At 37.1% G+C, this 26,430-nt stretch overlaps 1 protein-coding gene across 1 annotated transcript in view; it reads right to left on the bottom strand.

The window, feature by feature from the left end:
- The window catches only part of LOC129244344 (uncharacterized), a 195,235-nt gene that overhangs the window by 101,948 nt on the left and 66,857 nt on the right, over positions 1-26,430 (bottom strand). Inside the window, exon 7 of the mRNA XM_054881964.1 lies at positions 23,945-24,074. Within this exon, the coding sequence (XP_054737939.1) occupies positions 23,945-24,074 (130 nt within the window). The remainder of the gene's footprint in view (positions 1-23,944; positions 24,075-26,430) is intronic.

The raw sequence follows: 26,430 nt of genomic DNA, 5'->3' as shown, positions 1-26,430 counted from the left end.
CTTTTGCTACTATTACAGCTGCTTGTACATACGGTGGAAGACGCGTTACCCACAAGTCGTGCAATAGGCTGTCGTTGAGCGTGGTGCCAGCAACGCGCTTCATCTCGCTGAAAAGTTCGCTTGGTTTACGGTCGCCAAGCGGCATGTCTTTGAGCACCTTCTGCAGGCGCCGTTGCTGACTATCAGTGAAATGATCCGTTACCTTCTGCTTAATGTACCGATATTTTCCAGTTGCCGGCGCTGTCTCGATGATCGACCTAAGCTCAAGTAGTTTAGGCGGCGAAAGGTTTGCTAAAACGATATGGAATTTTCTGGAGTCTGAATATATGAGCGAAGCTTGAAACCAGAATTCTAAGGCGTAAAAGTAGGCCTCAATGTTCTCTTCACTCATTTGCGGCAGTGGAATTCGTGGTACTGTGCTGTAATTCTCGGTATGCACAGCATCCGGGCCGCTATTACCATGAGGGTTTCTTGGTGCTGTGGTACAATTTTCGTTGTGCGCAGCATCCGCGCCGCTATTGCTAATTGCCATGCTGTCGTTCAGAGACATGGTGTGCAAAATATTCCACGAAGTCTCACGAAAAGTGTGGTTATGTGGATTTTCGATGTGCGCACTTGCAAACGAGCGGCAGCAATTCCAAGTAAACGGCGAAAATTCAATACAATGTACAAAAATTTGTACGACAGCTTTTTAAAACGTTCGGGGTCACCAATTTAGGTTAGTTGTGTTTTATTTTTAAGAATATTAAATTTACGTTTATTGACACGCGCTCGATCCAATAAGAATAAGTACATTGAAAAATAAGTAAGTTGCCATAACAAAATTAATAATTTGTGGTTTCGCCACAGCTATTTGTAATTTCAGTAGCTTCAAAATGATCCCAAAAATGAATAGCAAACGGATCGCTATTGAGCTCTGGAAGCCCCACACAAAATATGTTTATTGAATACAAGTGAGCATATCCTGGGGGGAAGAATCTGTACCTATCCACTTTGCGTCAGATACCAAGACTATTTGTGATTTTGATATTAAAAGAAGCAGGTAAGCGATGCCTAAATCCATGGGCGGGCCAATAAGTGTCTGATAAAGGTAGCTGTAAAACACAAACTAACTGACGTTGCACATTCAAATTTTGACAGGAGTCAACTGACAGATGCCTCTTGACAGGAGCAGTATTTCTTTTTCAGTAAAAAGGTCAGAAATACAAAAAGTCACGGACTTATTGACCCCCGCTCATACCATATAATATTTTTTCATGGGGCGTTGACAAGCTGGGACGGCAATGTCGATTTGGCGGTGCTTCTGAAATCGAAGGTGACATTTGCACCATGCCGCCTTATTTAGTGGCTTAAAATACCCTTTGAAATAAAAAAAGTTTATTGATGCCTGAGATCCCAATTTTTTATTCCATCTCAACCCACGCTACTTGAAAAATCCCCACAGGTCACAAAAAGAAAATTCGATATTCAGTCTAGAAATGGGAAGGAAAGGGCTACGATTCTTGTTAGTTTTGATCATTTTGCACAACATATGGCGATTACAGTAACAGTAACTTTAATCTGATAATCTTCTCTACATTCCTTCGGCATTTCGTTGATTAAGCATGCGCATGCAGGCGCCAGATATACTGCAAATTTTGAGTCCCCATAAGTAGCTGTTGACAGGCTTCTTAGCTTCATTGACAAGCATGAAAATATTAAAGCATATTAATACCGATTTCTCTCCTTATTGTCTTCTGGGTTCTTCCATGTCTAAGTCAAAATGGTTAAAGTCTATTTTGTCCTAGATTTTTAAGTCCATTTTGAAGGTTACCCATAAATTCAGAAAGATCCAAACAGCTCAATTTATGAAGCCGGCTGAATAAGATAATTCAGAAAATTTTCGTTCTCACTCATACATGGAAAAGCTGAGAGAGTGTTTAAGTTTGGTGCCAAAACTGATCAGAAAGCATTCGAAAACATTTTGAATATTTTTGAATAAATTAAATGTATCCCAAAGGTGGGTATCGTAACCAGTTGTCTCATTTTTCGCCTGTTAGAAGGTGATAGGTTTCAGATATGTTGACTTAATTTTGCTCCATTTTTTCAAGTGGGTTGCATTTTCTCATGTGATGTGCATTTTAAGCCCAGAGGTAAGCAAATAAATTTATTGAGTTCGTATGCAAAAGCCGTCAATAAGAGTTGTGAAGCCGCGAAATGACTGATGATGCTGAGGCAGCTATACCTAGATTTTCGAAGGTAGAGCTAACTACGCGGTCTTGTCCTCACATTTCTATTCTAGCACTGCTTTCTTAGCATTCTTGTGGAAAGTTTAGGTGTAGAGTAAGAACCTGGTTATAGGAGGATTACTAATTAATTTCCAGCCTTGGTCAGTTCTACTGTTGTCAGACATCATCTGACCTTTCTATTGTTAAGTTCGACATATTTTACTATAAAATTACTGCGAACATTTTGATAATCGCTCCATATTAGTGGTGTTTACAGTGACTTTAAAAACTCATATCGGTAAAAAAATGAAATTAAACTGCGAATATTTGTCTGTGATTTTTTTCCTAATTTCCGTCGAGCATAAACAAGGCAAGGCATGCATCAATGAACTAAAATCACTTTATCATGGTCGCTGTTCATTTACCAACAAACTCCCAGAAGGTCCTTCAAAATCAGTTGCTGTGCCAGATAATAATGAGGATGTACGCGAAATGTGAGATTGAGGCATTCTTGGGCATTAGTACAAGGAGAATCAAACAATTTTCATGATCACTTTATCGTGAAAATGATGCATAGGCGTCGGATGCCTTCTTCTTCTTAATTGGCGCTATAACCGCTTACGCGATTTTGGCCGAGTTTAACAAAACGCGCCAGTCGTTTCTTTCTCGTGCTAACCGCCGCCAATTGGACACACCAAGTGAAGCCAGGTCCTTCTCCACCTGATCTTTCCAACGCAGTGGAGGCCGCCCTCTTCCTCTGCTACCACCAGCTGGTACCGCATCGAATACTTTCAAAGCCGGAGCGTTTGTATCCATTCGGACGATATGACCCAGCCAACGTAGCCGCTGGATCTTTATTCGCTGCGCTATGTCTATATCGTCGTAAAGCTCATACAGCTCATCGTTCCATCGCCGTTGCCAACGTGTAAAGGTCCAAAAATCTTACGCAGAATCTTTCTTTCAAACACTCCAAGCGTCCCTTCATTGGATGTTGTCATCGTCCAAGCTTCTGCGCCATACGTTAGGACTGGCATGATGAGAGCCTTGTAGAGTGTTAGTTTTGTTCGTCGAGAGAGGACTTTACTGTTCAGTTGCCTACTTAGTCCAAAGTTGCACTTCTTGTCTAGAGAGATTCTACGTTGGATTTCAAGGCTGACATTGTTATCGGTGTTAATTCTGGTTCCTAAATAAACGAAATCTTTTACAACTTCGAAATTTTTCCTGTGTACAGTGACGTGGGTGCCGATACGCGAGTGCGCCGACTGTTTGTTTGAAGACAGGAGGTACTTCGTTTTGTCCTCGTTCACCACCAGACCCATTCGCTTTGCTTCTTTATCCAGTTTGGAGAAGGCAAAACTAACAGCGCGGTTGTTAAGGCAGATGATGTGACATCATCGGCGTCGGATTCCACACAATGTAAAATACGCACTGAAAATGCAACTGAACAAAATGCTTCGAAAATTCGTTCAAATGAATGCCAAAGCGAAGCGACCAACATGGAAAATATTTTCAATCCTCTTTAACCATTAAAGTTAATTTTTCCAGACAGGTAAGGGGCAAGCAGTGCGTGCTTTCAATGAATTATTTCATAGGTCAGCAAAGAACTGTATGCGCGTGTGCTAGGCGAAGGAAGTCATAGGTCTATAGCACAGCTTCTTCATATATAAGGTGGCGCAAAATTAATGAGTCTATCAAAGGCATCGCGCGACCATCATATTTAACACTTAGGACTTTGATACTCGATAGCTGCAGTATATAAACAGACAAGACGGAGCGCTATACTCCGCAAAACCGTGGATTAATAGTCGCCACAGAATGTCGTTCAGAGCGTCGCAAGAAAAAATATCAACCAGAGAATGGGCCACACAATTAGGTATTACCAGATGGATGAATTTAAGGGAAATACTTATGCAAAACCTGGAGTTCCTTGCCAATTGACGTACCCTTCTGTCCTTTATATTTGTTTTTGCTGTTATTTGAGATTCTGTTGATAGTCCGGAAGTTCTTAAACAGATTGGCGTCAATGTTCTTCACAAAACTTTACGATTTTATTATCCAATCAGCGTCGAAACAGTCAACTCAAACTCCTATAATTACTTCTACAACTTTCGAGAGCTCTTACTGAGTTAAATAATATCTACTTGACCTGGACTCTGCTATGCCAAGATTTTTTTCCACTCGATCATTGGATTCCACTATTCACAATAGCTTTCTTTTATGCAATGTACGAAGAGCCATTATATCCACTCAAAGCCACTTTGACAAAATTGGATGATTAATTTTGCGCATATATAGATTCAGCCCAAAACGGCCAATGCGATATTACTATTAGAAGTTTCTTTAGAAAAAAAAAATCTTTAATATTTAATTCGAAATTCCTTCAACATTTTCAAATATGAGACGCTGTACATATTTTTCTGCAAGGTAACTAACAGCGCAAAAGACCAATTGAAAAATTGAACAATGCACTTGACTGCATTCACTCGCTGCCAATGAAGCGGAAATTCATATAGAAAATCGAAATATAGTAGAAAAATGAAATGAGCAGAAGTTACTCAATGAAGCCTTGAGATGCAGAGCACGTAATTGAAAGTATTCGCAATATTGCATGCTGGTTCACCTATCTCGCACCACTACTACTATTACTACTACTACTACAGGTGGGCAACTGTTGCACACAATGCTGCTGCTTAGCAATTTTCATTATTACAATATTTTTGATTTATACAATATTTTTCCATCGATATTTTCTCATCAGCTTCACTTCAGGTTCGGTTCATTTGTTATTACTTTCTCATCAGTGGTATTCAATGAAATCCATACAACAACTGCAGTGAGACGAGTAGCAACAACAACTATCATAAACAAGAAAATCAAGAAAGCTTACATTAAAAAAAAAAAACAAATACAAAAGGCAGAATGCAATATTCAATGCCGCAAGTAGCTAGAAAAGTAGCAAAGTTATTTAGAGCAATGCATGAAGCAGCGCTGGCATCCTTCGAGCAAGCAATAGAAGGTTGTGTATATGTGTGTATGTATGTATATATACAAGCGGAATTCGTGTGCGTGTGTCTGCGCATTTGTGCTGCATCTTATAAAACTCGGCACTCTGATTACGTAGCGCAGAAGTGGAAGAAAATAGGCAGCGAAGAAGAAATGCAGAAAAATTATTAACAGTTGTTGTTCATCCTCATTTTTTCTCATCAAACATTCTACTTGATATTTTTCCAGCCATCCTACGACAACTGGATGCAGCAGCACAGCGTTGCATGCCACATTGCTTGAGTGCTCCTGTTTGCTTCCTCCCTTATCCATTATGCCTGCCGATCTAACTAACTGACAGATTATTAAAAATCTTTATTGAAATGAGGCAATTAAATCAGAGCGACGATTATGTGGCAGTGAATGGGTAAATAGTAAAATAGAATAAAAAAAAAAAGTTGAGTAGAAATGCAAGACATAATAAGAAGTGCGAATGGTTGCTAGTAGCGATATGCGTTGAATGAACGTTGAACGGAGCAGGCGGAGTTTGTGTGTGTACGCATGGTGTTAAAAGTATAAGAGGAGCGGAAGGTTTCGCTATTGAAAAACAAAGTTACTCAGCAAGCGTTTTGGTGTATGAAGCGGGCTTTTTATGGAAGAAATCATACTAGTTACAGAGTGAGCTGATTTAGACTAGTTGCGGAGGAACCTGATGTGTACTAGTTACATAATAACCTGATTCGTACTAGTTACAAATTGTCCAGTTAGAGATATATGAAAGACAAATATTTTTTCTAATACAATGAATTCAAGAATAGCATACGTTAAAGGTAAAAACAATTAGAGTTATGTTAATAATTCCTTTTTTTTATCCATTTTGAATTAGTTCCTCAACGTATGAATAAGCTAACTACTTCGTTAATTAATGCTTATATTTACTATATTAGTTTATAGATTGGTAGATGACTGATGCAGAGGCTGATAGTTGATATATCGTGGCACAGCGCCATGCTAAAAACATCAGTTGAAAATACCAGTTGCTTAAATTGAAAATATATCGAAGACAAATTTGATGCAAAGCAGTTTAGAATTGTAAAAGCAACATTTTTACGTCGTTAAATGGAATTTGTAACAAATTTCTCCTAATTGTTGGTAGTCAGTGAGAAAAAGTAAAATATGAAGCATATCTGAAGGAGTTGTTTTCTAGTACTTCTGGATAGGGACCATTTTTAATTTTTGCCTACCCCATAACTTCGTTGAAAAAATTTGTCAAAATTTTTGTTTGTCCATTTCTAAAAGTTCCATCATAAATTTCGTGCAAAATTTCTTTTTTGTCTATTTCTAAAAGTTTGCGCATAAATTTCGTTTAAAATTTCAGCGAAATCGAAGCCCAGATTGCAAAAGTACATTACGTTTAATTTGGACTGGCTGTATGTGGCCTAGTTTGTAGTGAAATTTTCACTTAAAATTTTCTTGCATTTTTCAGGATTTTTTCCCCCTTCATTTATTTAATAAAAAATATCCACAAAGCTCTATAAAATAAAATTTAATGTTTTAAAAATAATAAAAATAAATGTCCGCAAAGCATATCGCTAACGCAGCTGCCAGTAATGGGTTAAGAGTATCCAACGGCAGATGACGCATACAAACATACTGCCCTATCAACTTCAAGCCTTTGGTAGCAGTACCGTTAAACGTCAAATGGGTGTGGAAAAACTAACGACAAGAGAGCAACATAAATTGTTAAGCGATGAGAGACAGTAAATGTTATCGTACTGTGTTCATGTGGTAAAATGTAATGCGATTATTTATGTGTATGTGTGTGCGCGTGTATACATGTACACATTTAGGAGCTCCAGTTTCCAGTGCAGCCAGTTAAAGCTTAAAATACGAAGACACTGTTGTCACTTATAGTGAGGTATTAAATGATAAGGAAATACATTAAGTCACTGCTGAGCCCCTTCAGTGCCCACACGCACACAGATGAAACCTTTTTCAACAGCCATATTCCACAAAGTTACTCACAAAAAGAGTTTATGCTCTCCGATTAACATTGATTCGAAGTTAAAGCGACATTATTTGCTATGACATTTGTTTTTTTATTAGTCTATATTTTTTTTTACATCATTGCAGTGTGCGGTCCTACATGGCGTATGCGCGTTTCTTATTAGTTTACATGAACGTTAAATGCTGGTTAAAGCTTCGTAAAGTTGCTGTGTAAAATCGTATTGCAGGCGTTTATGAAAATACATCAAATGTGCCACCGTAACCGTTATCTTTATACGAAAAATATGTGAAATAATTTACGGCCAATTGTCGAAGAATTTGGATGCGATTTAGTTTTATGAGTGATATTTTTACGAAGTTTATGTGGGACGGTTGTCGAATTGATTGCGCAAGGAAGGAAAAAAGTGAAAATGGATTTTTGCTTGTGGAATTTTTGCGATTGGGCTTGTGCGTGATCCATCGATTTGATTTGAAGTCTGTTGTGGACAAGAAATATCATATGATAGAAAAAGTTTAGTAAATGTGAACTAGTCCGGAAGTAAGCAGTCACTAGTTCAAATGGAGCAAGTTAAAGAGTATCTAGAAAGTTTGCATAAACAAGTAAGAAAATAAGCACCAAATGTGCTACGAATTAATCAAATTAATAAACAAGAAATATATTTCTTGCCTCTTCTTCGTATGAGATCAGCAAATATTTGCTGAAAATGGAAAAGTTGCAAGCAACTATTGGAAAGTCTTGAAGAACTGGCAGATCCATACATATGTCTTATCTCCATATACATACATACATATGTACAGTCTGTGTCAGAAGAAAAGAACGGTTTTGCGTTCTGCTTTTTGCTGCGTAATAGCCCCACTGAAGGGCTTCGACGCCAGTGCTAACTCAGGTTAGTGTCGTTCGAAACTTTCCCGTAAACGCAACCAAACAAAAATGAGTGCGAAGTACGCGAAGCGTTTGAAGCTTTATTTTTATGCACACATTCGAAAGGGCCGAAATTAGGTTACACCGCGGTTGCAAAAGTGATTAAAAAATCAAAAAAGTTTGTTGTGATATGGAATCAGCGGTATAAGGTGTACAAAAATGTCGATGACTTTTCCCAGCGCGGCTTGAAGCGAGTGACGAGGAAAAAGGAGGATAAAGAGATCGTCCAATTTTTTAAGCGAGACCTTTCCTTGTGACTCTTCTTAATAAAAAGGGCGTAAATGTGAGTATCAACACCATCGAACTATGACAGAGGGAGGTAAACATAATCTACCGTCCCACATCATCAAAACCACTGCTCCCAGAAAAACACATTGCGAAACAACTAAACAAAAAAATGGCGCCACAGTAATGGGGACCTTCTCAGTCCCCAGTCACCAAGCCCATTAAAAATGTGTGCGGAATTATGAAAACGCATCTTGCGGGAAAGCCAGTCCACGATTTAAAGCAACTCGTGCGTCAAGTGCGCAAATTCTGGTCCTCTGTCGACGAACTATGCAGAAAAGCTGGTTCAAAGCATATCGAGAAGATGCCATTCTATACTCGACAACGATGAAGACTATACGGCTTATTGAGTAATTGCGGCGCGAAGTTTTGCACTTACTTTAATGTAAAAAAGTGCGTGTAGAGTAGTACACATAACAGAAGTGAAACGTTCAAGGCAGACAAAGAAAGAGGGAGAGACCCAAGAGAGAATGAGAGAAAGAGAGAGAGAGAAAGAATATATATCTAAATAAATTCACAACATTTGCAAAGAATACAAATAGACAAAATTTACAAATAACGGAGAAGAGTCGACCGGTGTAGGTAAACACCGTACACAAAGACGCGCACTACTCCGAGCGTGTATCACCCGCACAAACACAGCGATTCCAGGACCGCAGCAACGGCACAAATTACCGCAAAGCAATACCAATAAATCCGCCGCCGGAATGGATAGCACTTTATAGTACGCACAAGCACTAGCCAGGAAACGGAAATAAGCGCCAAAAGCTAGGCACCAAAAAAAAAACGCCAAAAAAATTGGGACCAAAAAACGCCCCAAACAGTAGGCCCAAGGAAATATAACGCCAAAAAGTAGGCACCAAAATTATATTTCCTATAAGTTTGCGGCAACAAACAAGCGCCAAAAAGTAGGCAGTGCTATTTCTCACTAGAAATTAGCAACCACAAGGAAAGACTCAGAAAAATGGCCTAAGTGTATCTAAGACATTTATAAGGTATAGCTCTCTCTCTCCTTTTCCTCTACGTATATCTTTTTTCTCTCTCGCGGAACGAAAATACCCAAAACGTTGCATGGCCTTGAAATTTTACTCTCCATTCTCGCTCGTCCATCGACGCCTAAGAAGTTTCACTTCAAAAAATGTTAAATTTATATCTTTTATACTTCATGAATAATTGCGGTTCCTTTTTTCTGACACAGACTGTATGTACCTTGACTGTGTGGATTTTTTTATGCAATTTTAATTTTAATTCATCGTTTGGAAGTTTTTTTCTTGTAGGAAATTATCTTGATTTTGAAGAAGTTTCTTCGCCTCTGCTAATACTGCATTCATTTCCGGTAGCGTTAACTTTATTAGGAGCAGAATATTGGATGAGTGACTGTCATAATCAAGGTCACCTCTTATTGAACAAATGGAAAACCTGCAAGTGTATTTCTCGCATAGAAGAATTTTCTCATAAAAACCATCATTCTGGAGCTGGTATGAAACTGAAGGGCACTCCAGTGATATTGTCACTCTGCAAGGTGCTGGAGAAGTTTGGTAAAAATTAGTAAAGAATATGCGCGACAATTAGTTATATGAGAATATATATAAATTTGTGATCGAAATAATAGATACACGACACGATGACCCGTTTTGACTACTCTTCTCTAATGGGTTAAAATTTATCCTCGAAAAAAACGAGCAACTTAGACTTAAGCTTGAAGCACAGCATTTGGCAACTATTATTCTCTGACCCTTATTTCCATATTTTAGTTAGATAGATTCTTTCACCTATTTTCTAATCTAATTTGCAGTGTGCGCCTTCATATCGGTCAGTCCATAAGTTCGTGCGTATTTTACCCATAATTTCACTTTTGTACGATTTTTGCATACAAAAAATTATTCGCGCAATATAACGGAACTATTTATATTTTCTTTGATATATTGTGCATTTAACAAGTCATTTGAATCGCGGATAGAAGCACATGTTGTTAAAAAATAAAATGGAATCTTCGAACGCGTATAAGAGCCTTCTTTGTATTTTTTTTATAAAAGTGGAAATATGCAACAACTGTTGCTGCAGAAATAAACACTGCTCACGGAGAGGATACCGTGAGTGGAAGGACTGCGCAAAAGTGGTTGTTATGAACTTCTAGAACCAAACCAGACGATAAGTGCTGATTATTATTCCCATCAGCTATCAAACCCGAATGAACCACTTAAGAAAAATCGACTGTCTTTAGTGAATATACGTAAAGTTTTGTTTCACCACGACAACGCAAGACCTCATACCGCAAGGCAAACATTAGACAAGCTGAACGAGCTCGGATGGGAGCAAATGCCGCATCCACCATACTCTCGGATATTGCACCTTGTGATTATCACCTTTTCCGTGGACTTCAATCTCATATGAGTAATCAGAAGTAGTCCTCAAAAGAAGTTATAAAAAGGGATATTGAAGCGTATTTTGGCTCCAAGGACAACAAATTTTTTGAGCAGGGAATTAAAAATTTGCCTGAACGTTGGGATGACATTGTAAATAATGAAGGAAAATATATTATTGATTAATAATAGGACTATGAATAAGTTCGTGCGGTTTTACAACAGATGGCGTAACTTGATTATTATTCCATCGATCCACATTTCCAAACATTCATTGGAGAGCTACTGTCGTAAGGCACAAACGTCAGTATAAGTTTTTTATTTGAAGCGTAAACAACAATATTTTTACCACACTTGAAAATGTCGAATTTCGTGCCAAATAATGTGTTTTTGCGGGGAATTCTTCTTCATTATTTTAATATGAAGAAAAAAGCAGCCGAAAGTCATCGTATCTTGGTGGAAGTTTATGGTGAGCATGCTCTAGCTGAGCGAACGTGCCAGAAGTGGTTTGCACGCTTTAAAAGTGGTGATTTTGGCTTGGAAGACGAAGAACGCGAGGGTGCGCCGCCAAAGTTCATGGATACCGAATTGGAGGAATTGCTCGATCAAGATCCGGCTCAAACGCAAGAAGAGTTTGCAAAAACTTTGGGAGTTGATCAATCAACCATTTCCAAACGTTTAAAAGCCATGGAAATGATCCGAAAGGTAGGCCATTGGGTGCCGTATGAATTGAAGCCAAGAGACGTTGAACGCCGTTTTATGGCATGCGAACAACTGCTTCAACGGCACAAAAGAAAGGGTTTTTTGCATCGAATTGTGACTGGCGATGAAAAGTGGGTCCATTACGACAATCCAAAACGTCGGGCAACGTATGGATACCCTGGCCATGCTTCAACATCGACGTCGGCGCAGAATATTCATGGCCTGAAGGTTATGCTGTGTATCTGGTGGGACCAGCTGGGTGTTGTGTATTATGAGCTACTGAAACCGAATGAAACGATTACGGGGGATGTCTACCGACGACAATTGATGCGTTTGAGCCGAGCACTGCGAGAAAAACGGCCGCAATACGCCGATAGACACGACAAAGTTATTTTGCAACATGACAATGCTCGGCCACATGTTGCACAAGTGGTCAAAACATACTTAGAAACGCTCAAATGGGATGTCCTACCCCACCCGCCGTATAGTCCAGACCTTGCGCCATCCGATTACTATCTCTTCCGATCGATGCAACATGGCCTGGCTGACCAGCACTTCCGTAATTACGATGAAGTCAAAAAATGGATCGATTCGTGGATTGCGGCAAAACCGACCGAATTTTTCACAAAGGGAATCCGTGAATTGCCAGAAAGATGGGAAAAAGTAGTAGTAAGCGATGGACAATACTTTGAATGTTAAATTTGTAACCATTTTACGTCAATAAAGTTTCAAATTTCGAAAAAAACCCGCACGAACTTATTCATAGTCCTAGTCATTAAATACTTTAAAAATCTTTTTTATTAATTTTAAAACCACCTAAAACGCACGAACTTATGGACTGACCTGATATTTTCCACCTAATCGAATGGCAGAGATTTCACATGCCAGCATTTCATATCCGACGCTTTGTTAAGCATTTAATATGGAAAAGGTAATACCCACTGTGGTGATCAAGCCCTGGCTGGACCAATCGAGTGGCCGGCAGCCTCAAACACGAAAAAAATGTTTCTATCAAAATCCAAAAAGTCGCTAGTTCAAATTTTAAACGTCATATGAAACATCCTGTATAAGCAAATGTAGCCACCACAAATAAACTACTTACCATTCTAAGAGATTTTGACAAAATATGAATGAAGGAAAAAGTTTAATATTTCGTAATAATGACTGGAGTGAAATATTGTCTCTCAAACTTCATTGATTTAATGTATTTGAGTGTCTTTCTGAGTATGTGGCTGTAGAGTGAATATATCAACTTAACAGATAAATATAGAAAAGCTGACCAGAATGACAAATAAAATATTAAAAAAGCAAAAAAAAAAACGCGAAATAGTAACAAACTGCTTCAAGATTGATAGGAGAGGCAGATAGCTGTATTTCCCCGAGTTGTTACCAAACGGATGAGAACTGATGCTATGGGTTGATGGTATATTCTAAGGGTGACATAATTCCTTACACCAAATACAGCGTGAGCCCAGAAGCCGCTGCCACACAGACATTCGGTCAAATATGAGGAAACTGAGAGCAGAATGGGGCAGAAAAAAATGAAATAAAAATAAAAAACAATGGCAAATAACGAGTAATAATGGCGCTATCTAAGTAGAAGGAAAGCAGACACAAAAAACAATACAACAAATTGTTTAGCGCAATGATGCAAAGCTGATATTACAAATGAAGTGGTGCGGCTGTCAATTTTTCGATTATAATTTTTTTCATTTATTTTGGTTTTGATATCTAAACCGAGTCATTATCCATGATTGATAGACATCAATTGATGACAAACGACAAGGTAGGCAGCTGGAGTTGTAGGATGAATTGAGTAAGAGGCATTTACAGAGCAAAAACGTATGCGAATGGGAGGGCATTAAATAGGGAGGAAAAATAAAACAAATACAAAGGAATAGAAAAAATTGCAGTAAATAAATCAAATTGCGCCAAAAGCTATCTTTGGAAGATACCTATTCCAACCAACACACTTTTCTAAAAATTCAACTTCCATTACTGACAAAAATTATTATTGTTTTCAACTTAAAATTATGGTTCTTACTCAATTTTATTGCTGACAAAACAAATCTAATTGTCTGCACATGAAACAAAAAAAAAATGATAAAATGATAAAAAAGAATTACTAATGTGGGTGAATGCAATGCCGAAAGGAGGATAGAGGAACATTAAAACAATCAAAACAAAACGTATAATACAGCCTTATACAGGGTAGGCCATTTAAAGCGGGCCCATCTGGCAACCCTATAACTTTTGACAGGAACGTCAGATCGACTAATGACATAGCGCGTCGGAAGCGTCAGTCCAAGACAATTTTTACCATGGAGCAGTACACTCCAAAAGAACGCGCTGAAATAATTCAGCTTTACATCCAAAATAACTTCTCAATTGTGAAAACTCAACGTGCGTTAAAAAAAAAAAATAAAGTTAAAAGTGCGCCATCCAAAAGCACTTTACAGCGTTTATACGCAAAATTTATTAACCACGGTAGTCTCAGCAATACCAGCCACGCATCCAGACAACGTACACGACGTTCTGCTGAAAATATCGAGGCTGTACGAGCCAGTGTTGAGGAGGCTCCGCGAACATCGAGTTATCGTCGTTCTCAGGAATTAGGCATCGCCAGGACAACACTCAGGCGCATAATTCGCATCGATTTGAAAATGTTTCCGTACAAAATTCAAATGGCACAAAAATTAATCGATTTTTTGAAGCCATTGTTCCCTGGAAGGTTGATTTCGAAAAATGGTGATTTTCCGTGGCCACCGAGATCACCAGATTTGACGCCACCGGACTTTTGTTTGTGGGGTTATCTGAAATCCAAGGTATACATCAACAAGCCAAGGACTCTAACTCAACTTAAAAACAATATCCGACGCGAAATCGCCGCCATACCGGCCGAAATATTGGCCAAAACGATGGAAAACGCCGAAAAAAGGACACATTTGGCCATCAAGGCCAGAGGCAAACATTTGAAGGATATCATTTTCAAAAACTAGCTGGAACAAATCTCCTTGAATCAAAATAAATGATTTTTCATATCAACACAAAAAAAAATGTTTTTTTCAATGCTTTTTTTCAGAAACAAATGGGCCCGCTTTAAATGGCCTACCCTGTATAATACAATAAAGCGACTGCGAGGGTGAGATGTTAAGCCATCACTAAGAATAACATTTCGAAGACATAAATCAATTTCCATCAGCATTTTTATGTGTCTTATTGGATTTGGGACTGAATTCTTCAAAACGGAGCGAAATATGGGTAAGCCGTAGGAGGAGCAGTGAAGAGCAACGAAGAATAAAAATTGATTGACGGAGTTGAATAAAAACAGGAGTACAGAAATATTTAAACAGATAAAATTGTTAAGACCACTAAACGGAGTTCTTATTCATGGTTTTATACTTATGGTTTTATTTTGTGTACGAGTAGAAGTAATGATGAGTTGATGAAACGCGTCGTCTCTGCAGTAAAATAAGGTGACTGACGTTTTCTTAATCTATGTAAACTTCAAAGCCGAGTTTCTGCAATAACTTCAAGCCTAAGCACTGGAGCTTATCAGAAAGCACTAGTTTAGTATCTTCATCTTGATTAGAGTAGAGTTGAATTTAACGATCGCACAAGTCATGAAAAATTATTCGATAACCAAAACAAAGTATTACCTTCTCAAATTTGAAATGCTTGGAACTGATTCTCTCATTAAAAAATAAACTCATAGCAGCTTAAATTAAGTTCCTTATCACAGTTTAGTAATCTGAACACATACAAATTGCTTAAGGGGTCCCGGTAGTCTAGAGCTCGAAAATTTAGAATATTTTCAAAAGTTTGTTTTTACAATAAAAAAATGTAAAACGATATAAAAATTTGTGTAAGGCTTTTTATTCACCTTCTTTTACATACAAAAAAATTTAATTTTAATAATTTAAAAAATGACGCTGAAAAATTTTTTTTTATTTTAATAACTTTAAAAATGGCGCTGAAGTTGACCCTCCCGAAGAGAGAGGAGGGATGGCACAAAGGCATGAAACCTGGCCATAGAACTTTTCACATCTATACAGACGGCTCTAAAACTTTAGACGGAGTGGGAGCGGGCATTTACTGCTCAAAACTAGGGATAAGGCAGCCTATCAAGCTCCGAGACCACAGCAGTATTTTCTAAGCGGAAGTTTTTGCTGTGGGGAAAGCCGCGTAGTTAGCCTACACTAGAACTAGAAAGAACTCAACAATTAATATATACGTGGACAGTCAAGCAGCAATAAAAGCAATGAGCTCATATTGTATTAAGTCCAAAAATATTCGACGGAGCAGGGAGGCCATAGAAAGGTTAGCCGCAAACAGTAGGCTACATATCTATTGAGTGCCTGTTCACAAAGGCATTATGTGGAACGAAATAGTAGATCACAAAGCAAAAAGTGCTGTTAGACTACCTTTCGAACAAGAGAACGACATACTAAAACCGCTGAATACTATATACAATGAAATGAACGACTACATGAAAGGCGAGTGGAAGCTTGGTGGACTAATCTAACCACATGCAAAACAGCAAAAGTCATGTGTAGAACAAACGACGAAAAACTGACTCAATTCGTACTAACGCTCTCGCGAAAGGACTGCAGAACTATCACAGGTATGCTAACAGGTTATAATCTATTGGCCGCACATGCGTACAAGATAGGGATTGCTAACACGGACAAATGCAGGAAATGCAGAGAGGATGTTGAGGAAACTTTAGAACACCTTCTGTGCGTTCCGGCATTATTAAAAACGCGACTAAGATGCCTGGGAGCCCCACTGTTTGAGGGTCTGGAGGAAGTCTCAAAAGCGGATCTTCCAGCTCTGCTTAGATTCCCCAAAAGTGCTGACATCCTACATGATGTCTACTTTAGGTATTCAAAAAAGTCGGTCTCCATCTGGTATCGCTAGGGACCAAAAGGTCTATGCGTGGCTTATTGCTAACCAGGCTAACTTAACCTGACCTAACCTGACCCTCCCGAAAAATTGGACCTGGACGGTGTTGTCCATTTTGGCTCTTCTATTTATCTGAAACACAAAAAACAAAAAAATGGGTAATTAGTATGACTGTAGCTATGTCCCGTACTAGAATAAAAAAAACATAATTGACAAAATGGCGCGGTTTTGAATTTGACACTCTAAAAATCGGGGGTTTTCAGTTTTTAATAAAAACAAAACGAAATAATTGAAATAATAATAAGATTCTAGTACGAGCGATAGCTATTGATGCTGGTTGAATACTTTTTTTTATTTTTGACAACACGAGCCGAATAGAGTCTTTTCGAGATAAATGAGTTTAAAGTTTGAGGTAAGGTAGCGCGCGGACCGCTCTCTTCCTAGTTAATGGGCTGTAAAAGGTATAGTAATTATTGGGAATTTCCGCATGAAAATTTCACAATATATTCTTAAGATACTATACTTTTAAATCATTTTTATAAAATTTCTACACCACCGGGTCCCCTTAAATCAATTGAACAAAGAACAATGACCGGTTTTGCTGTCAGCTAAAGAAAGAAACTTAAAGCCGATAACCCAACATTTCAAAATTTCTTTATTGCTGTTGTTTTTTTTTATCATTTAATTTTCTATTTATAGACATACCTACCACGTGCTACGTTTAGCGAATTTGAAAATTCGAATTTAAGCAATTTTATCAGCAGCTCATCAAAGTCTACGAAACAACTAACCAGCAATGCGTAAGTACATCCGCAATTGGGGAATTTCGAAAAGTTTTCAAAACAGCCACAAGCATAAAAAACAGTGCTGAGCCGAAGGAAGCCAAGTTAAACAAACAGTTGTTCTTTCACAGCGATTAGCAGACAAGCCCAGGACGGCTGACACTTAGCAGCCCTCTTTCTCACTCTGCACGTGTGTTTGAAGTTGTACTGGGTGCTCTTTTGAACGTTTAGGACTTTAAAAATGAGTAACAGACAAATAAGTTGATCAAATAATATAAGATTGTAAGTGAGATTACTCGCGTCCATATTTAGAAATGTGGTATACTTAGCCACATTTAGCATTAGTAGAGGAACTTTTTTGAAACCTAGTTCGATATCACACCACTTCGCGGAAGTAGAAGTGGATTGCTCGCTTACTTAAGTGAAGAAATTAATGAATGCTAATTCAACTCAGGTCCCCATAGCCACTGTGTTCCCGTTAGACCAAGGAAGTGATAAAAGTAGTCTTCTGAGCTTTCGATTTCCACGTCCGCTTGGAAACTGGGGTACTAATTCTTAGCTAGAAAACCTATTCAATTGGAATATCTCTTCAATAGGTAGTGACCAGACACAGGACGGTGTAAATGATGCTCCAAATCGAAGAGGGTATTGTATGTTCTTTAATCAAATCTCGAATTGTGCTACCTTTTAACTCTGTTCCACATTTGAACTCTGTATCCGATCTTTAGTTTACTTGTTTGAGCTCTGACTGAACGCACAATCAAATCTAAAGTCTCTATTAAAGTGAGCCTGCCCAAGAACCTAAATTTATCAATTTAACGTCATGCCCAACTCGGCCAGTGAACGTCTTTTATGAGAAGAGTTTCGAGTAAAGGTCGGCTGCATCCATTTTAGATGAAACGGATGGACAAATTTTAACAACTGAACCGCTATGTCTCTCACGAAATCAAGCTTCTCTCTAGCTTATTAGCAATGTGAATGAGAAGAAATGAAAAACTGGATATGAAAGTAACTTTCACAAGAATTCCGTAACCTCATTATGTACATTCTGAAAGCGTCACGGTTTGGTATGGGCTGTACGACGCCATAGATATAGCGCAGCGAATAAAGATCCAGCGGCTCCGTGGGCTGCGCTGTGTCGTCCGAATGGATACAAACGCTCCGGCTTTGAAAGTATTCGATGCGGTACCAGCTGGTGGTAGCAGAGGAAGAGGAAGTCCTCCTCTGCGTTGGAAAGATCAGGTGACGGACTTAGCTTCACTTGGTGCGTCTAACTGACGTCGGTTAGCATGAGAAAGAAACGACTGGCGTACTTTGTTAAACTCGGCCAAAATCGCGTAAGCGGTTATAGCGCCAATTAAGAAGAAGAAGAAGTCTACGTTTGGTGGAAATCAGACCACAGATTTTACAAAATTTATTTGAGAGTAATCTTCATAAAAACAAAAGGGTGTGCAAGCGCTAGTTGAATTCTGGATGAATCACAAGTCTAACCAACAATACTCATGAGACTTCGAAATCCTATTTCATTACGAAAAAGTCACTGTGTGATGTAGTTTGGGCAAATGCGTTTATAGAGCTGTATCTCAAATTTCTCAAAAAAAAAAAGACATAAAACATAAAATAAACATGATTTATAAAAAAAAACTGTGGAGCTTAAAAGGAATTTGTTTATAGTTCTTAAAACCATTAATTATGAAATACTCTCAAAAATTCTTTCTGATAGCCTTAAGATCAGCGTAGAGAAGAATTTTTGAATGTAAATATAAAAAAGCAAGCTACACTTAAAGACAAAATTACAATTCCCACTCTTTGTGTTTCCCTCTCTCTTCAATATCAATCGTCTTAGTGCGAAACAGTTCCAGCAAGGCCGTGAAACACATCAGAAAGTGCGTGAGACTTCAACATTTTATTGTTGGAGGTCATACTAACTCGAGGCATGGACCTCTTAATTAAAAATCCAATTCACGTTATATGCATGCAAACCGTTTTGGACTGCTTTTTATTAGGACCACTCCTTGACTGTATGTCGATAAACTACTGCAAATTGCGATTGCTGACTTGTAAACCTACATTCGCTGAGTTATTAGCGATGAGAGCTTGAAGAGTGCTGCAAAAGTGGACCGACCAGATTGATCCTCATAAGAAATGGTTCGAAATTATTCACAGACTTTAAAAGTTATTAATCTAAATAATAAAGCCAAAGCAATAAAGCGATTTCATACATTCTTCTGTATTCCGCTTGAAAGAATAAAAGGCCAATAGCTCTCAAAAAAGACCCTCTACTGTGTTGGTCAACTACGCTCTGACGCAGCCGTCAAAAAGTTCAACAAAGCAAGCAAAAGTGAAAACAATAAAATAAAAAAGTTGCAGGCGGCTACTAACGGTACTCTATACCTAATCTGATAAATTGCAATTTGATTTTAATTTGAAATTTTGACAAGCTACAAGCGTTTGGATAACAAATAGCTGCTTGATAGATAAATGGAAAACAAGTTCATAGAAAATAAAAATTACAAATTGAAAGCAGCGTACACACACACACACGCACACGAATATGGACGGCATAAGCATTTGTACTTACATCTGTGTGTTAGTACCAAGAACATCAATAACAACATCTGAAACGCTATGAAAGAAGGAATTTTTGATATTCGTGTGTGTGTGTGTGTGTGTGTGTGTGTGTGTGTGTCTATGGAAAATTTCAAAGTTTTGAAAGTTTTTGCTGCAAATCAAGCATAGAAATTGGTAACGACGAAATAGGGGAGCTTATGCTCTGTACGCATTTTCATATCTTGATTTTATCTGTGGATAATTGCGTTTTGGATTAGGTCACTGAATTGGAATAAAGAAATGTAGGGGAAATTGGTGGACTTTCGCTATGCTTTTGTGGCAGAAACGCAGCCGGGAATTTAATTTTGGAACGGAATTTAATTATGGTTTTTTTTCTGAGCTTCTTTCTGTTTTTTGCATTGAACGAGGTAGACAAGTAAAGATTTTATTATATTTGCTTAGGGCGAGTTTGCGAGTTTTAAGGATTTTTCGTTGCGTTTAGAGAAGCTTAAGCGCAGTGCAGCAATAAAAAAATGTTTAAGTTTGTTAGCGGTATTTTAACTGGAAATATTGAAATGCAAATAAGTTTCAGGTAAACAATTAAGCGCGAATATTTTCTGCAAAATAACAACCGTAGATGGGGGACTTGTTTGGTCGAGGCCTTATTACGACCGTTGCAAAGGTAGTACTGTTTTTTTTCAGAAAATGTCGAAATCGACTGCTTTGGTGGTTCCACTTTTGCAGCCAGTGTGATTACTATTAATATCGAAACATTTTTATGATATTTTCTGAATCTAAAATTAGTTAAAGGTTGTCTCATTAACCACAAATAATATAATTTTAAGTTGCCAGCAAGAATTTTGTGTTAGAGGACTGCTCAATGCTTTTGTTTTGGAATGAAAGTTTTTGTTTTGGAAAATAGTGTTTTTTGTGAGAAATTCAAATTAAAAAAATTTCGAAATAAAATTTCAGCAGGACAAAATTTTTTTTACAAAACCAAAATCTTGCGGTTGACGAAATGGACGGACCTACAGTTTCACGTTGGCTCCGAATGGCAGATATTTTTATGAGGCGCCTTTTCACGGCAGAAATACACTCGGAGGTTTGCCATTGGCTGCCGAGGAGCGACCGCTATTGCCAAAAAAACGTTTTCTTCATTTTGGTGTTTCACGGGTACTCGAACCTACGAACCTACAAACTTCGAATCTCAATCACGCACCAACCGATTCGGCTACGGTGGCCAAATTAATTTTAGTTGTAATTCCAAAATTTTGAAAAAAAAAATCGGCGTCTATCACTGATTTTGAAGCTCGCAGCCAGAATTTTTGGGAGTATTTTGCCCATGATAATTACTTTTCCAGAATAAGAAAAGAATTTTTCTAAAGCGACATAGCTTTTTTATAAAAATATTATTTTTCTGAGAAAGATGAGTTAAAAAAATTTAAATCCATGAAATTTCTTTCTTTTTGAGGCAAAAATTATGTAAAAATTTTAAAGCCCGTTGTAAAACTTCTATGCGGCTGATTTACTCCATAAACCCTTGTGAAAAATTTCTAAAAATTCAAATTCTAAAAAAATTTAATTCTCTAAAAGTTTCTAAAATTTCTAATTCTAAAATATTCTAGCTCTCCAAAAAACTCTAAAACCTCCAATAAAAGAATGTTAAAGCCCATTGAGAAAAAAAATTCTAAGAATTCTAATTCTAAAAAATTGAAATTCTCTGAAAATTTTTTGAAAGTTCTAATCCTAAAAAAATTCGTGTCCTAAAAAATTCTAATCCTCTGAGAAATTCCAAAAATTTTAATACAAAAATTTCAAAAAATGAAAATAATGCAAAAATTTCGAACTTAAAAACATTAAAAAAAGAAAAAAAATTTTGGGTATACAGTTTTATATCCCTCTTAGTAACTCAAACAAAGTCCATTTTTTCGAAGTCTGCTTTCACTATTGACAATTTTTACTACTTGAGGTATTGATGTATTTGACATTTACATTTTCTAGAAAATTTTCTGAATTTCGATAGACTCCGTACCAAATTTTAAACTTTGCTGGTCAAACCAAAAAAAAAAAAAACAAATGAAGGAACAAAGTCATAAGGAGTCAAAACTTGTCAATATTACTTTTGGCGCTGATAGTATTTTAAAGCAATTTTAACAATTGGTTTTCTTAAGTGGATTACTCAATGATTTCTGATGACTTAAATAATATTTTTTTCATAATATTTAAAATTTCACTAAATAAAATAGTTAACCTTTTTGCTGATAAAGAAACTCCGCATTTTAATGTTATCATACAAAATTTTATGAGGCTTTGCAGATCTGATAATTTCTTCTTTTCATTTTCTATTGTTCCATGAAATAAGTTATTTTTTGGTTCTTTGAAATATTTCAAAATAATCAAATAACATTTGAATATATTCGAAAACCTACAATAAAAAATTATGCCTTTTGACTCAAGATAATTTTCGAAATTGGAAGTAATCGACAAGAATTTTGAATGGTTGGACGGAATGATCGAAAGTGTTGCAGAATTTTCAACAATTTTTTCTCTGATTTTTTTTCTATTTAGCAATAAGCTTTTGAAACAAAAACAAAAAAGAATTATGATAATAGAAATGACCTATAACACAACTTATCGGCCAGAGAGACCCATCTCGTGGGTCGCATGCTGCCAGTTGACGTGTTAATTTTATCTGCTACTTCTGACACCATTTCCATTTTATTCTCCATAAACGCCCGCGCAGGCATACTCATATAGATACCATATTTATAGCTAGCGCGCAAGGCAATTCAACCATCCCACTACAAAAAAAATTGTAAGCCACTTGCGCGCTCACTTGGCGACATCTGCGGCATAGACTGCGTGAAACGACGTGCGCGCAAATATTCGTTCGCACAAACAAATCTCGATATTTACCACCAATATGCTGGCAGAGATATACCCCTATCGATTAGAGTGGAGCATGCAAGTGAAAGTATTTCCAACCAAACGCCATAAAGAGTTTGCCCTCTTCTGCATTTCGCATTTCGTTTTTATATATTTTTGCAACATCACATTTTGGCCTTCGAATTCGCATTTTCGCCTATTAGCACAGCCAGTTTGATTTGCCAATAACATAAAAAATAAATGGTTTTGTTGGCAATATGTTCCATATGTTATTGAAAAAAAGGAAAGAATGTAAAAAAGTGGATGTGCGCCCTTCAAATGCATATTCGTACATAGCAACGCTGCCTGAAATGCTGCTACAATTTTTTTATAGCCAACATTTTTAGCTAGCAGCCTGCCTTCTGCTTAAAGCCTACTCTTTCTGTCATCAAACCTATTCCTGCTACTCCTGTCATGAAATCTACTACTTCACCCCAATAATTGCCATTTCTAGCAGAGCTATTTCCGCTTGCAGAGTTTGTCAGTGCCTCCGTAGCTGTTTACGGTTACACAGCTCAGAGAACCACCGCATCCATTCAATAGCTACTTTTACGCTGCCTCCCTCATTTTGCACTTATCTAAGCACTTTTTTGGAGGGTTTGAACTTTTATGTGTCTCAGTATGTTTCCTTTTTTCTGGTTTTTATTTATTTTTTTTTTTGTACTGCAGCTGACTGCAGACTACTTAGGCGCAAGTTTTGGCAATTTTCGCCAATTTTTTGTCATTTCGAATTTTTGCAAATTTTGCATAGGCAATTTCACGCATTTGCGCTAATTTGTTTATAACTGCGTAATGTTAGGTTTTAATTTTTTTTTTTTGGTTTACGTACGTAAAGTGGCGTCTTGGTGGTTGAAACTTAGTGTTATTTTTTCTGAAGCTAAGCAGGGCTGTATTGTGTGGGCTAAGCGTGGAAAATTTGTTAACAGCCACATTCTAATATGAATATTTGAAACCATTTTGTTGAAGCAAAAATCGAGTATTCATGTCGTTTAGAAGCAGACATGCACACATTCATACACGTATGTCTATACATATGCACATGTGTACATGTGCCCAAATAAGAACTTATGCATATGCTCTCATGCCTACGCAAAAAGAATCATGAATATTTATGTCATTTTTGTTTTTTCATCTGGCTGCATGTGCGCAAATATCATATTTCCTTCCCTTATTTTAAAATGCTCTTAAACATCTTTCAATTTCTGTGGTTATATATACTACATAAAAACTTATTCAAATATGATTTAGTTCCTCAGATATGAATATGTAAATATGAGCTTTTATACTAAGAAATTTCAATTCTTGCGTACTCACATCTCACACTCAAATAGTAGCCAATCGATGAGTATTGAAAGTTCAAATGTCGTGACGTGCATTTATACCAGCCAGAATGCTCGTGAAGTATTGATGTAAAGTTTAGGAAACCATCGCCCGTTTGGGGGACCTGGAAGGATGAAAAGAAGCAAAATAGAAATTTATTTAGCTGTTCGTATATACAACAAAAAAATAAAAACAAACGTATAACTAGCTCAAAATATGAATGGAAAATTTATTGCTATGCAGTTCGAAAAGTGATGAATGATGTCTTAAAATACATTTTTCTCAGTATTCAGTATTACTCGAATTCATATTAGGAAAATAGATACAACATGATTTTAATAAATATTGTGCTTGTGTGGCTTTCTTTGATTTTCAAATTAAATTTTTTTTGAAGGTAAAACATTTTACAAAAAAAAAGTTACGAAAAATTTAGAACCATTTCTGCTACTAATTTTATTTTTACTATATTGCAATAAATTCTCCTATTTTAGTAGAAAACTCGTCATTTACATTCATCCTGTCGCCTATTAGTTATAGGAAACCTACTACTTTTTCTACTACTAATTTTATTTCTCATACTTTGCTATCAATTTTACTTATTTAGTGAAAAAATGCTCCTACTTTTATTTTTTGCCTATTAGTTGGCAGAATCTACTACTATTTCTACTACTTATTTTATTTTTGATAGTTTGCAAATATTTTTACTGACCTATTAATTTTGCTTAATTTCCTACTATTTCCACAACTAATTTTATTTTTGAGACTTTGCGATAAATTTTACATATTTAGTGAAAAAATCTGCTGGCTTTATTTTTCGCGCAATTAATTATGACTTATGTTGGTGTTCTGTCGCTCATCTTTCAACTTTCGAACTTATTTATATTCCAATTTGTAAAACATCTATACCATTTCTATTACTAAGATAAGTAATTAATATTTCGTAGCACATTTTGCAGTTTAAGCGAAAACTTTTGGCTCCGGCTCTGGGGTCTCCGTGGAATCCAGCAAGACAAAACTGCACTTTGCTCTTGGAATGCATGCATCTGTGTTTCAAGGGAAGGTGTATGCAGTTCAAGAAGCGATGAACTTTGTTGTGAAAAACCGATGGAGAGGCAGATCTATATGTGTCTGCAGTGACAGCCAAGCTGCGCGTATGACCTTAGACAGCGCCCCAACTACATCAGGAGTAGTCGAGTCCTGTAAATCTAGGCTGAACTATGTCGGTAGACATAACAGCCTGATGCTAACATGGGTCCCGGGACACGTGGGTATCGTGGGAAACGAGGCCTCTGACTCCTTAGCTGACTCCCGTTGTGCCACTCCCTTCTGCGGCCATCAAAACCACGGTTAGCAAATGTATTACTACAACCCACAAGCGAGCCTGTCGTGCTGAGAGTGGCTGCAGATGGACTAAACTGATGTTACCTGTCATGTCCGATCGGCTGTCGTAAACCCTCCTGTCATTAAGCAGAAGGGACTGCATACACTTGGTTGGACTGATGAAGGGCCACTTTCTGTGGGCAAAGCACATGGAAAGGGTGGGCATCTCAGACAATGTACTCTGCCCAGCTTGTGAAGAGGAGGATGAGACGGCGGCCCACTTCCTGTGCGTCTGCCCCGCTTTCGCTCGAATCATGTTTGAGGTCTTTGGCACTGATGTGTTAAGAAGCGACCACCTTGACTCCTTGGCACCACAAGATCTACTCAGATTTCTTCGGAGATCGGGTGGATTTAAAGAAAATTAAAAGTGAATCCAAGTGTAGTACAATGGACTTAATTAATGTTTGAGTGCTGCCCTTGCTAGTTGTCCCGACAAAAAAAAGCGAAAGCTTTTCACTTTTATTCACAAGGTCTTTATTAATTATTAAAGATCTACTACTCCCTTTACTTTTTGCTTTTATTTAAGCCTGCTGGTGTTTTATTCACTGAGCACAATCTTAAACTTGTTAATTTCATTTGAAAAGAAAACCCGCTTAGGAGAGGTTAGACATTGTTTTCAAGTTTAATTCTATTTAATTTTGCTACAAAATAATTCTCATTAAACAAAAAAAAGTATGTTGAAATCGGTTACTATTTTTGTCACTTTGTTCGTCTTTGTATTCCAAGAATTTTAATTCATCTGCAATTTTAATAGAACTCTCACGTTTTTATGGTTCTGGAAACCAGAAAACTTACTTAGAATTTCTACTACTATTCTTTCTTAATAAACACAGTTTGTATGTTACCATTTATTTTCTAATACATTACTGCCTTTTGCTAAATATTTTATAATTTTATTAAATTAAAAAAAATATGTATATTGGATACTAAATTTATTACTTAATTAAATTAAATTTATTATTAAAATTATTATTTAAGACATACTTGAACTTAAGGAAAGAGCACAAGTTTCAATTATGGTAATAATTATATGGTTCTGATTATAAAGAATTGGTACTAAAATCTACTACTATTTTTATGTCTTAGTTAGTTTAATATTT

This window comes from Anastrepha obliqua, chromosome 4, assembly GCF_027943255.1.
Source record: "Anastrepha obliqua isolate idAnaObli1 chromosome 4, idAnaObli1_1.0, whole genome shotgun sequence".
Taxonomy (NCBI): Eukaryota; Metazoa; Arthropoda; class Insecta; order Diptera; family Tephritidae; genus Anastrepha; species Anastrepha obliqua.
The sequence above is the reverse complement of the archived record's forward strand: the minus strand, read 5'-3'. Positions and strand labels throughout refer to the sequence as shown.